General features: G+C 48.5%; 1 protein-coding gene across 1 annotated transcript in view; it reads right to left on the bottom strand.

The window, feature by feature from the left end:
• Nucleotides 1-6528, bottom strand: part of LOC147420349 (gamma carbonic anhydrase-like 2, mitochondrial) — a 42288-nt gene extending 35760 nt beyond the window's left edge. The window contains exon 1 of the mRNA XM_086504665.1: nt 6093-6528. Within this exon, the coding sequence (XP_086360791.1) occupies nt 6093-6477 (385 nt within the window). The 5' untranslated portion in view covers nt 6478-6528. The remainder of the gene's footprint in view (nt 1-6092) is intronic.
• Nucleotides 6529-13430: the final 6902 nt, after the last annotated feature.

Raw genomic sequence — 13430 nt, 5'->3', positions numbered from 1 at the left:
CTCCCAATCAACCCCCTTATCGGGTAAGTCTTGCTCAGCAAGAGGAAATTTTGAAGCAAGTCAACGAGCTTCTAGAGAAAGGGTTAGTACGGCCCAGTGCTTCACTCTACTGCTCTCCAGTTCTATTGGTGCAGAAGAAAGATGGCACGTTTCGAATGTGCATAGACTATCGGTCTTTAAACAAGATCACGATCAAGAATCGCTTTCCGATCCCCCGGATTGATGATATACTTGATAAGTTGCAGGGTGCAAGTGTCTTTAGTCGCATAGACTTAAAGAGTGGGTATCATCATATACGGATCACCCCTGAGGATGTCCATAAGACTGCTTTCCGCACAACCTTTGGACTATATGAATTTTTGGTAATGCCTTTCGGCTTGACCAATGCTCCTGCGACGTTCAATCGCATGATGGACCGCATTTTCAGCCCGTATCGAGCTTTTACGGGAGTATTCTTTGACGACATACTCATCTTCTCTAAGTCAGAAGAGGAACATCGGAAGCACTTGGACTTAGTGTTTCAAGAATTGCAAAAGCATGAGTTGCATGTGAATGCAAAGAAGAGCGAGTTCTTTCTCTCAGAGATACACTATCTCGGCCATTTAGTCTCTCACAATCGAGTGAGTATGGATCCTGCCAAGATCCGAGTGGTAGAAGATTGGCCTATTCCCACTACGGTACATGATGTACGTAGCTTTCTGGGATTATGTTCGTATTATCGAAGGTTTGTCCGAGGATTTGCTCATGTAGCAGGACCACTTCATGATTTGACAAAGAAGAAGATTCCTTTCAGATGGGGATCGAGACAACAAGGAGCTTTTGATCGGCTCAAGTACTTGCTAAGCCATGGACCTATTTTGATAGTGCCTGACTTAAGGAAACCATTTGAGGTTCACTGCGATGCTTCAGGCGATTGCATCAGAGCAATGTTAAACCAGGAAGGCCATGCAGTGGCTTACGAAAGTAGACGGCTTAAGGATGTAGAGTTGCATGTATCAATCTACGAAAAGGAACTCTCGGCTGTGATTCACGCCTTATCCAACTGGAAGCACTATCTTCTAGGAGCGGATTTTGTGATCAAGACTGATCACCAGAGTTTGCGGTATTTTCTTACGCAAAGGAAACTATCTGAGAAGCAGATGAGGTGGGCAAACTTTTTGTCTATGTTTCACTTCCAGATCCTTCACACGGCTGGGAGTAAGAATGTAGTCGCAGACGCATTGTCTAGACGGCCAAGGGTGAACGCTATCACTTCGGTGTATCACCAAGAATTAGAAGCACTACCGGATTTGTATCCGAATGACCCAGACTTCTCCACCATTTGGGGAAAGCTACATCGTGGGGAGAATGAGTTTCCCTATTCCATTCGGGACGGTTATCTCTACCACCATCAGGCCATATGTGTGGCGGAACCAATAAGAAAGAAGATCATGGATGAAGCACACGCTTCGCCTTATGCGGGTCATCGGGGTATTCTCCCTACAACCTTAGCAATGGAAAGATATTTCTTTTGGCCTAGCCTTAAAGCAGACATTGATAAGTATGTCAGGGAATGCTTGGTTTGCCAAAAAGTGAAGTATGATCGGCATAAGACGCCTGGGTTGCTACAACCTTTGCCTGTGCCTAATGAACCTTGGGAAAGTATTGCCATGGACTTCATCATGGATCTCCCTAGAACTCAGACTGGAAATGACGCGATCTGGACCATTGTGGACAGGTTTAGCAAGCAAGTACACTTTATGCCAGTCAATAAAACGATCAAAGCAGATCATATGGCTAGGGTCTTTCTAGCACAGATCTTTAAGCATCATGGAATGCCTAAGTCTATTGTGAGCGACTGAGATCCTCGCATGACAGGAAATTTTTGGCGTGCCTTGATGGATAATCTTGGTACAAAGCTGAATTTTTCATCTGCCTACCATCTTCAAACAGACGGGCAAAGTGAGATAGCCAATTCCACAGTATTGGATATGTTAAAATCTTATGTGTCAGACCGCAATCTGACTGGGAGAAATATTTGCCTCTTGTCGAGTATGCATATAACAATACCATACACTCATCGACGGGGAAAGCACCTTTTGAGATTCTCTATGGTAAGCCTTTGCTTCCACCCATCCTTTTAACTAAGGATAAGATCTTTGCAGCAGATGAATTTGTCCGGGATTTGGACACAGCCTACGGGCAAGTTAGGAGAGCTATCCTACGCTCTCAGGAAAAGCATAAGAAAGTTGCAGACAAGCACAGAAGGAATCTAGACTTAACAGTCGGAAAGTTAATCTTACTCAAGTTTGAGAAGGCAAGACTTAAGAAACAAGCGTCCCATAAGGGGAAAGTGGTAAAACTTTCTACCCGTTATTATGGGCCGTTTAAGATCACTGAGCGAGTGAATGATGTCGCTTTCCGATTAGAGCTACCGCCTAATTGGAAGATCCATAATGCTTTCCATGTCAGTTTACTCTGGCCGTATGTGGGACCGCCTCCGAGCCAGCCTAGTGCTGAGGAACCTCCTAAGGTTGAGGAAACAGAAGAAATACTCCAACCGGAGCAGATAGTAAGTCATCAGGAGCGGTCTCTCAAACCCAGAAAGATAACACGGAAGTATTTGGTTAAGTTTAAGAACTATTCGAATCTAGATGCTCAGTGGATGACGCAGGAGGAATTAGCAGCTTATACCGAGATATTGGAGGTATATGTCCAAGCACTACAGTTGAGGTCAACTCTTTAGAAGCCAGAGGGATGTTGCTAATTGGACTATTTCTTATTTTTAATGATTAATTTCTTTTTATGAAATTAGGATATTTTAATGTGTACACTAAGAACTGTTAAAAGATTGTAGCTACAGGAAATGCCATCAGGAACGGACAACTCTGATGTGTCATTTGATGGGTGACGGTAAACATCGCGAAGGAGTTTCCGTAAGTTCGGTGGAAAGGGCCGGGTTACGAGTGCCCCTGATGCGTCACATGATGGGTGACAGGTGCATCAGTAAGGGGGCATCCCGTAGGCTAAGGAGGAAATCCGAACTGAGTAAGAAAGTACACGTAAGAACGCAAGCACAAGAATAAAGATGGGTTCAATGAAGCTTTTTACGAAAAGCAGGAACAGTCGCGGGAGGACAGATGTTTTCCCGCGAGGAGTCTGTGTCTGCATTGCATCTGTGTCGTGTCCTGCACCCGGGGACGCTTGGAATGTGTCCGTGTAGCATTGTTTTCACTAACTGAGTGAGTTTTTAAAGTTTGAACAGGTTCACACTTTATTTTATAAAGTGACCGGTCACTTTTAAGTGACCAGCCCTTTTATTAATAAAATAAAGCAAGCAAGGCCCTTATAAAGAAAACCAACGCTAAAACCAAGGCAGGGGGCTGATTTGCGATCTCTCTCTCTCCTCTCTCTAGAAAACGCGATTTTCTCTCTCCTCTCTCTAGGAGCGCCAAGCTCTGCTTTTGGACCCCTATTCCTGCCGGGTGTCAGACCCTATAAAAGGGTAGCCAGCGTTTCAATTTGGGAGAGCCGGAAGCAGTAGAAAAGCACCAGCGCTACGGTTTTGGAGCCAAGTCTGGCGACGGAAACTGCAAGTATTCACGTGACGACTGAGTACGGAGGTCGATTCTCCGAGCAAGGAGCGACAGGTATAAGGTGTTGATACGCATTGAGAATTGTTGCTCTGTGTGGTTTGTTTTGCAGGAATCTCCCGTCTTACGGGAAGGCCCTTCACCGGAAGTACGGCTTCACGCCTAAGTCCCTTACGGGAAAGTACGGCTTCGCGCCTAAGTCCCTTACGGGAAGGAACGGCCTTGTGCCAAAGCCCTTTACGGGAAAGCACGACCTTCGGGTCTAAGATTACAGAACGGAGGGGTTTCCTCGGGTTCTCGTGCTTGTATAAGAATTCTCCCTGAATAAAAGAATACTCTTAACGGGGGGGGGGGGGGGGGGGGGGGGGGGGGGGACCAGTCCATCTTCTGGTCCCCAATACTGTGTCGATCTTCTCCCTTCTCTCATGTTTTCAAAGAATTATAATTTTCAGATTTTCTAAGTGCTCGTGTACGCTCCCATCCTGTGACACATGCACGGTCTGCGAATAGACTCACAAAAGTGCCATAACACTTCCTAAGCTAGGCTAACTGAACTGAACCGAACCCTTGTCATGAAGTAGCTTGTCCACGTCACATAGGGTTAGATGTGCACGTGACAAGCAGAGCCTCAAATGTTGTACCGTTTGAAGAAATACAAAGAAATACCGAAAGGGGCGCCGCAGTTTGGAGCTAGTGCTCTCTGAGGGTAGAACTCCACCACTCCGTGTCGCGTGTGAAGTCTCTCTTTTTCTGTTCAGTTGTTTGAAGTGGTAAGTGTATATCTCAACCTGTTCTTTTCAGTTGGCACGTGTGCCCGTCCCAATACACTGCAAACGACCCAGAAATTTGCATTAGGGAAGGAATCCAGACGTTGGGAAGGGCATGGGAGAGGCTTGCTCTAGTCTCAAATGAGCCTCGGGGACATTACATCATGTCCAAGAGGTGGAAACTTTCCTCACACTATGTCATGAGTACAGAAGAGAAATATCATCCTTACTAGAACTATGAAGCCGGAAAGGTACAGCAATTTCCCTAGAAACCCTATGGGGCTCAATAGAAACATGTGGAAGACAATGATGCCTGAGGAGGAGGATCTTGTGGTGGATCCCCGTGCCTGGAAACCTTCTACCCCGCCTTCTCTTTTTAGCCTCTCCCCTCCTCGCTCTCTCAGCCTCTAACCTCCTGGACCCTAACTCTGCTTGTCTCTCCCTAGACTCTGTATGTCGTCTCTACTCTGGACGCTCTATCATCCTAGTCCATCCAATTGCCATATGATCCATTGCACCACATCCAAGACAATGCCTCTATCTAATTAGCAAATTCTGTATACCAAATCTCCATCTCTCCCCATAGGTCTTCCTATCTCTCATGGGCTGAAAATCAAAACCCTGAATCAATCCCTCCTCATAATCCTAAACAAACACCAAGCCTAGGCTCCCATACCTTGTCAAGTGGAACAAAAGGGGTGACACAAGCACATTTGGAGGACACGGGTGGGAAGGAGAGAGAAAAACACATGGCACAAAATACAAGCCCTGCGGACAACTCTACATACCAGAAGTACAATGCTTTAAACATATTGAATCCATAAGGGAGCACCCCTTCCCCTATATATAGAAGTCATGAAAGGCTGACCAACTCCCCTGTTTCTTGCCCACAGTCCAATAAATGGTCAAAAAATATAAGATGAGCATTCAAAAGCCCAATGATTGAACAACCTCCGGGCACTGTTGAGGACCAAAGCACAAGGGACTAGTCTCACAACCCGTAAAGAAGCTAGATCAAGGCAAATTACACAAGAGGTGGCCCTCAAAATTCCTAACAGACGCTTGCATTCACACATATACTCTAGTATGCTCTACCTAAAGCCACTCTAAACCCATATATTTGTTGGGGTTGGTGATACAGATCGAAATCCTTGTGAAAGAAGCTTGGCCCGTGTGCTGCTAGCTCCCACACTCCGTGGAAAGGTCATATCAGCTCTATGGCCAGAGATGAGCATAATATCCGTACTTTGTGTGTTTGAATGGCCAGTATCATGCTATTTGTCTGGGACAGATGTACATATACTGATGCTTAAACAACTGCATTTTCAGCAATCACCTCCCTTCATTCCTACCCGGATTTCACAATTGCACAAAAGAAACTACAGCACCTACAATGTGCTTTCAGAGGCAAAATCTAGGATTGTCTACAAGAAGCTCTTGTGCCAAGACACGGAACCATCACATGTTTGCATGATGATAGGACGTCTGGGCCCTGCAGGAGCCTTTCATTGTAAAAATTGATGACCACAACGTCTATCTAAATTGGATATAGCATCTGGGCTTCACCTGCAAGCATAACTCGATCAACTTCCCATGAAATAGTGAAGTTCTCCAGAAGCTCAAATGAAATTGGAACTCAATGTGTGCTTAGAAGAGACTTGCTGATTACTCCACATTACCTCAACAAAATTCAAAACTTTCACATGCAAAATGAGACCTTGAGCACACCACATCACACAAAACTGGAATGTACCTGTGGGCGAGGTTTTGGCAGCGTGAATGACACAGCGGTCTTGCACATTAGCGGCAAAATTGATTGTAATCTTGTTGAGGTCTCCACGAACGACAGATCCATACCAGACAGACGAGGCATCCCAGACATCAACTGCGCCTGCAATGACAGTATTGGGGGCGACATAAGCATCCACAGCAATGTAGGGCACAATATTGTAAACGGGAAGAGCTCTGCGTTGGCTTCTGTAGTCCCACTCTACGTGGCCGGAAGAGTTCACAGGCGCCGCCGAGTTGAACGCCCAGAAGGATCGAGCTTGTGTTTGGCGAGTTGGATTGTGACAGAGCAGGCGCGATAGCCCCGACAATGTCACCCTAGACACGGCTCGGCGAGCTGCAGAGGCCATAGCCGATGGTTTTGTTGAGCATAGGAGAGGAAGGTTTTGAACTCGAGACGTGTTATTTTGAGAGAGCTGTTTTTGGCTTGCCTTAGTGATGCTTTGCTAATGAAAAAGGAGAGGTTATGTTTTTTAAATGTGTATTTTTTTATTAGCAGATAAGTTAGTGGGTATTTTAAGTTAGTGGGTATTTAGTGTGTCAAGAATGCTCTCAAGGAAACGATGAAGCGGAATCAAAAGCACCACAGTCTGGGGTGAAAGCTCGAGAGTCGAGAAACATGGAGAAGCAGTAGCGCAACACGAATCACGACAGACTCTCTCTCTCTCTCTCTCTCTCTCTCTCTCTCTCTCTCTCTCTCTCTCTCTCTCTCTCTCTCTCTCTCTCTCTCTCTCTCTCTCTCTCTCTCTGCGCAATGAGCCCGCCACTCTACTGACTACTACTCCTTCCTTTTCTCCTTCGACTCATCTTTGTGTGGCGAGGGTGGCTCCCTCACATTTATGTGGCAGGGCCAGCCTTTGTTGTAGGTTTGCTCTTCCTCGGTAATGGGCTGTGTAGATGAGGCATAATTAGGCCAACATGCCTAGGATTAATCCTGATAGGATGAGCAAAAAGCAAGCTCGTCAACGCTTCTCCCAAGTCAAGGTCTCCTGTGACGCCCTCGTTCGGGGCGTCACGGGAAAGGGGCCGCGCCGGCTCACCTACGATGCAAACGGGACCTGCAGGCAAGCAAACGCATACACAAGAACGCAACTTGAAAACTGAACGCAAGAGGGACACGAGAGTGAGGGACGCGAACGAATGATCAATATCATAAGAAAGTGCCGAATACAAGGGACGCAAGTAATCACATGAAAACGGGGCTGGCAAGTTGGGGGAAGTGGCACATACTTCCCTTATATACACCCCCGGGTTGAGAGAGCTTGACGCCCACGTCAAGCCGGGGTTTTGAGAGGTGCCGATACAAAAGTTGATGCCGAGGTTTGGGGGCGGATATTTACAAGGGGGGGAGTGAAGTGTTGCCAAAAATGTCTAGCTACCTAGGGTGATGCTAGTTACAAGTGGGGGGGAGGACTACTCTATGTTGTTGTCATGTAGTGTGTTGTCCTCCTCAGGTACCCAAGTGCATTCTGTCATGGGGCGATTGCGCCATTTGACATAGAAAAGTTGTTCCCGGCGCCCAAAACGCGACTTTAGGATGGCCTCCGGCTCATGTGGCGGGCCATCCTTTACATATTCGGGGAGGCTTCTACCATAGGTGTTATCCGGCACGAACCTTTTGAGTAGACTTACATGGAAGGCGTTGTGGATGTTGATGTGTGATGGGAGATCCAGCTTGTAGGTGATGTCGTTGTAGGACTTGAGCACTTTGTATGGCCCATAGTAGCAGTGGTTGAACTTTGGGGAGAGGCCTGGAGGGAGGGTGATATTCTGGGAGCTGACGAGGACTAAGTCACCTTCTTGGAAGAGTTCGGCAGGCCTTCGCTTTTGGTTGGCGTATTTGGCGATGCGTACCTTGCTTTGCTCGAAACTCTTCTTTGCCCTTTGCATGCGGGTCTGCCATTGTTGAAGAAACTCTTCACATTCCAGATCCTGGGCATGCACATCGCCGGTTGCCAGTGCAAGAGGTGTGATGACTTCTTTACCTGTGGAGAGCTCGAAGGGGGTGTAGCCAGTGCTGCTATGGATGGAGTTGTTGTAGTGGAATTCCAGGACATCCATGTATTCGGACCAGTCCTTCTGATTAGCCTTGACGTAGCTGCGGATGTAGTCTTCAATGCCTTGGTTGACTCTTTCAGTTTGGCCATCGGTTTCTGGGTGGTAGGCAGAGGAGAAGCGGAGTTGGGTGCCTAGCAGCTTGAAGAGCTCGCGCCAGAGGTCGCTGAGGAAGCGGGTGTCGCGATCAGAAACTATGGCTAGGGGAAGGCCGTGGTATTTGAAGACTTTGGCGAAGAAGTGTTTGGTGACTTGGTAGGCGGTGACGGGAGGCTTTGCAGGTATGAAGTAAGCTTGCTTGGTGAAGTAGTCGACGACCACCATGATGGTAGTGTGGCCGTGGGAGGGGGGGAGGTCGACGATGAAGTCCATACTTACCATGTCCCAAGGCCGAGAGGGTGTTGGCATTGGGTGGAGGAGGTCAGCAGGCTTGACTCTTTGAGCTTTGACCAGTTGACAGGTTGGGCAGGTGCGCACGTAGTCGATTACGTTGTCCTTCATTTTTGGCCACATGTAGTGTTGGTGGAGTTTGTCATGAGATCTATTCTGGCCACCATGTCCAGCTAGCTTGCAGTCATGAGCCTCCCACATGAGGTCTTTCTTTAGCTCTGGATCATTGGGGATGTAGATTTTTCCATGCGCGTAGAAGAGGTTATCTTTGACTTCAAAGAGACCCACTGCCGCTTTCCCAGAGATGTGGTCGTTGAGCATGCGGAGGACAGCAGGATCAACTTTCTGAGCGTCGAGGATGCGTTGGCGTAGAGTGCTGGTTGCTGTGGAGATAGCCGTGAGGGTGGGCATTCGACTGAGAGCATCTGGCATGACATTTGTAGTACCTGGTTTGTGGATGATGTCGATGTCGTATTCTGCCAATGTATCTTGCCACTTGGCTTGCTTGGGGGTGATTTTGGGTTGTGTCTGGAAGTACTTGAGGGAGATATTATCTGTGTAAACCTTTGTGTGCTTGTCTTGGACATAGTGTCGCCACTTTCGGAGGCAGTGGACGACAGCGAGCATTTCCTTCTCATGTGTAGTCCATCTTGTTTCTACATCTGTGAACTTGTGGGATTCGTAGGCGATGGGCTGATGCTCTTGCATGAGGACTCCACCAATGGCACCATCGGAGGCATCTGTATGCACTTCAAATGGTTTGGTGAAGTCGGGCAGTCGGAGGACGGGGGTACTACACATGGCGATCTTCAGGTTCTCAAAGGCTTCTTCTTCTTTAGGGGTCCATTGAAAAGGTTTGTGGCCTTTGGTTATCTCTGTAAGTGGCGCAGCAATCTTGCTGAAGTCGCGTATGAAGCGGCGTGTGTACTGACAGAAGCCCACAAACTCTCGGACTTCTTTGATTGATGTTGGGGGAGCCCACTTGATGACGGCGTCGACTTTCTTGGGATCCACCATGATGCCTTCTGACGTGATAATGAACCCGAGGAACTCGATTTTCTGGACAGCAAACTCACACTTCTCCAGCTTGGCATATAGCTGGTGTTCGCGGAGGCGTTGGAGTACTGCGGCGACATGCTTCTGGTGCTCTTCTAAAGTTTTGCTGTAGATGAGGAGATCGTCAATGTAAGTGATGAGGAAATCATCTATCATGTACCGGAAACTGTCATGGATTATTCTGCAGAAAGTGCTAGGGCCGCCGGTGAGACCGAACCCCAGGACCATCCATTCCCAAGAGCCGTAGCGTGTGCGGAAGGCAGTCTTCGGGATGTCTTTTGAGGCGATGCGGACTTGGTGGTAGCCTGAGCGGAGGTCGATGCAAGTGAAGTATTGGGCACCCTGTAGTCTGTCTAGCAGATCTTCCATGAGGGGAACGGGGTACCTGTTCTTGATAGTTATCTTGTTGAGGGCCCGATAATCCACGCAGAGTCGCATTGAGCCGTCTTTCTTCTTCACAAACAAGACTAGGGCCCCAAAAGGAGAGCTGCTGGGCCTGATGAAACCTTGATCCTCCAATTCCTGGAGTTGCTTCTTGAGCTCTTTTAGCTCGGTGTCATTCATGCGGTAGGGTGCCTTGGCCGGGGGTGTACTCCCTGGAATGAGATCAATTTCGTGTTGATTTTGACGGGGAGGGGGTAGGCTGGGGGGGGCATGACATCCTTGTACTTCTGGAGGATGGGGGTAAGTGAGGGGTCACCCACTTTGGCCTGCTCGATGGTGATAGAGTTGAGCCTTGTTGTGGTCTGCTCCTTTGCTTGCATGATGCAGAGGTGAACCTGAGCTCCTTTCTTGAGAGCCCTCTCTGCTTGTTTTGCACTCATGAGGTTGAGTTTGGGGGACGAGTATTCTAGGATTTTGTGTTTGCCTTTCATCGTTGCTAACTGCGCAGGGTCTTGGCGGTTGATGGGGGGGGGCTTTGGTTTGCAGATGCGCCTGACGGGTGAATGCCTGCTGCGTTGTGAGTCTGGCACCTTGTACTGTCACTGCTTTGCCTTGATTATTCAGCAGTAATTGATCCACCTTCATGCCTAGGAGTGCAATGAGGTACTTGTCGTTGAAGGACAGACCAATGATTGCCTCAAAGTCGTCCATTGGGACCACTATGAAGTCAAGGCGACATGTGAATTCACCCATCTCGATCCTGACTTGATGGGCTGCCTTTACATTGCTATCCTTTCCTTGGGCAAACTTGACTGTAGTTTCATTGACGGTGGTGAGGCGTAGGCCCAGGCGAGCGGCGCACTGCGGGGATAGAAAGTTGTGTGTAGCGCCTGAGTCTACCATGATCCATTGTTGCTAGGTCCCAATTGTTGCCTGGACATATAAGTTCTGAATGTCCGTGATGGCTGCTGCCATGCATTGAGGGTGGAGGGATACTGCTCCAATCCGAAGTTGTTGGTCAGCAATAGGGTCATCCGTTTCTTCGATTCTTCGTTGGGGGGGGGAGGGTGGTTCTTCGATCTGGATGGTGTTGGCTCTGCTAGATGATGTTGATGCCTGATTTCTCTTGCGGACACATGCGTAGTTGGGTCCATGGGCGATTCTGCAGTCGTTGCACCAGATGCGATCGGGGTGCGACTAGTTATTGTTGCCATTGTAAGTATTGTTGTAAGAATTGTGCGCAAAAAAGGTGCGTGGGACTAAGGCGCCATTTCCGCGGCCTAATCCCGGGTTGCCATTGGGTGGTGGTGGGCAGGGGTCATTGCTTCTGTTATTGGTTATAACTTCTCGGCCTCGCCCCGCGGGTGGGTTAGCCCTGTTGCTGGAGGCCGTGGGGGCAAAATTGTTGGGGCGAGGGTTATTGGGAGGAAAACCTGGGGTTGAACTTGTGTCGCGTAGTTTTTCGGCCATATTGGCGGCCACTTCCCAGGTGTTGGGATTCTGCTTCTCTACCTCGCGGCGGGTCCAGGGCTTCAGGCCGTACAGGAAGCCATGTAACCTGTCTGCTGTGTGCATCAATGGAAGTTGGAGCATGAGTCGCCGGTATTTGACAATGTAGTTTGGTATGTGGCCGTCTTGGCGTAGATCGCGCCACGAATCCCTGACTTTGTTGCCCTCATTCTCTGGGACAAAGTAGCTGAGCATGTCTCTTTGTAGGTCCTCCCAGTCCTCCCAGCGCTTTGATTGCTGTTCAGTGAGGAACCATACATAGGCGTCGTCGGCCAGAAAGGTTTTGGCCACTTGCACATATCTGCGTCTGCCTATGTTGTTCCACTGCATGTAGTCTTCTACCTCGCTGAACCACTTGTTGAGTTCCAGTGAGGTGCTGTTGCCTTTGTATTTCTCTGAGGGACTGGGTCTGAACTTTCCCAGTCTGTTTTCATCTTCTAGGTGTCTGTCAGGGCTATAGTAACGTCTTTCACTTTGATCATCCTGATAGTCTTCGTCTTCGGGTTGCGGTCGTCTTTGTGTGTTACGCCGCGTGTTGACATTATTGGTGCCTGGGCGGTCTTCGTATCGCTGGCCTAGCTGCGTTTGAATCAATTCGCCCAGGTTAGCCGACATCAAGTTGATCTGTTGTTCCACGGAGGCCATGATGCGGGCCTCCAGTCTCCTTTCTATTGTGTCTTGGGCATCTTGTCGTGTCTTCGTTTCCTTCTTCTTCTTCTCCTTCTTATTCAAATCAGGCTCGGTTCTGTATCCGTCATCATATTCTTGATCTCTAGCCATTTCTGTACTTTTGTGGCCGAAGCCGAAAAGAAAAACTCAAAAATGTCAAAAACTAAAAAACTGCGCCAAAACGGCTTGAAAACGTTGAAAAACTATGAAACAGCGCGAAACGGGGTCCAAAACGACAAAAACCGTGAAAAACGGCTCAATAACGATGAAAACCGGTCCCAAACGGTGTAAGACGGGGCAAAACGAGGTAAAACGTTGAAAAACGATGGGGAACGTGGAGAAACGCGTCAAAACGGGGCAAAACGGGTCAAGAATGCGGAGAACGCGGTGAAAACGGGGCGAAACGCGGGTCAAACGAGGCAAAACGGTGAAAAACTGTGGGGAACGTGGAGAAAACGCAAGGAACGGGGCAAAACGGGGCAATCACGCAAGGGACGTGGTGAAACGGGGCAAAACGGGGCAACACGGGCCGAGAACGTGGAGAAAACGTGGAAAAACGAGGCAGACGGGCCGAAAACGTGGTGACAACCACGGGCCACGGGCCGACGTCGGGTCGGCGGGGACTCGAGCCGAAGCTCTGATACCAAGTGTGACGCCCTCGTTCGGGGCGTCGCGGGAAAGGGGCCGCGCCGGCTCACCTGCGATGCAAACGGGACCTGCAGGCAAGCAAACGCATACACAAGAACGCAACTTGAAAACTGAATGCAAGAGGGACATGAGAGTGATGGACGCGAACGAATGATTAATATCATAAGAAAGTGCCGAATACAAGGGACGCAAGTAATCACATGAAAACGGGGCTGGCAAGTTGGGGGAAGTGGCACATACTTCCCTTATATCTCCGTTTGTCTGTGCCTAGACTTATGATTCTGTAGACCTATTGGTGGACACTCGAGTTTCCACTCTCTCTCTCTCTCTCTCTCTCTCTCTCTCTCTCTCTCTCTCTCTCTCTCTCCTGTGCGTCAAGCATGCATATATGCATTTTGAGCGCTTCGTCCCCTACGTTGATGTTCCCCTTCATCTCTGGTCACTTGCACACACCACATCCAAGGTGGTGGAAGTCTTGCTCTCTCTCTATGTGAATCTTTGCATTCATACATGCCTACAAGCATCCCCATACAACACATGTGAATCTATATCCGTACGTATACTTGGATAATCATGTCGTAACTTAATCTTT

Source organism: Adiantum capillus-veneris, chromosome 28 (genome assembly GCF_014529385.1).
Source record: "Adiantum capillus-veneris isolate H3 chromosome 28, ASM1452938v2, whole genome shotgun sequence".
In the NCBI taxonomy this organism is placed as follows: domain Eukaryota; kingdom Viridiplantae; phylum Streptophyta; class Polypodiopsida; order Polypodiales; family Pteridaceae; genus Adiantum; species Adiantum capillus-veneris.
The sequence above is the reverse complement of the archived record's forward strand: the minus strand, read 5'-3'. Positions and strand labels throughout refer to the sequence as shown.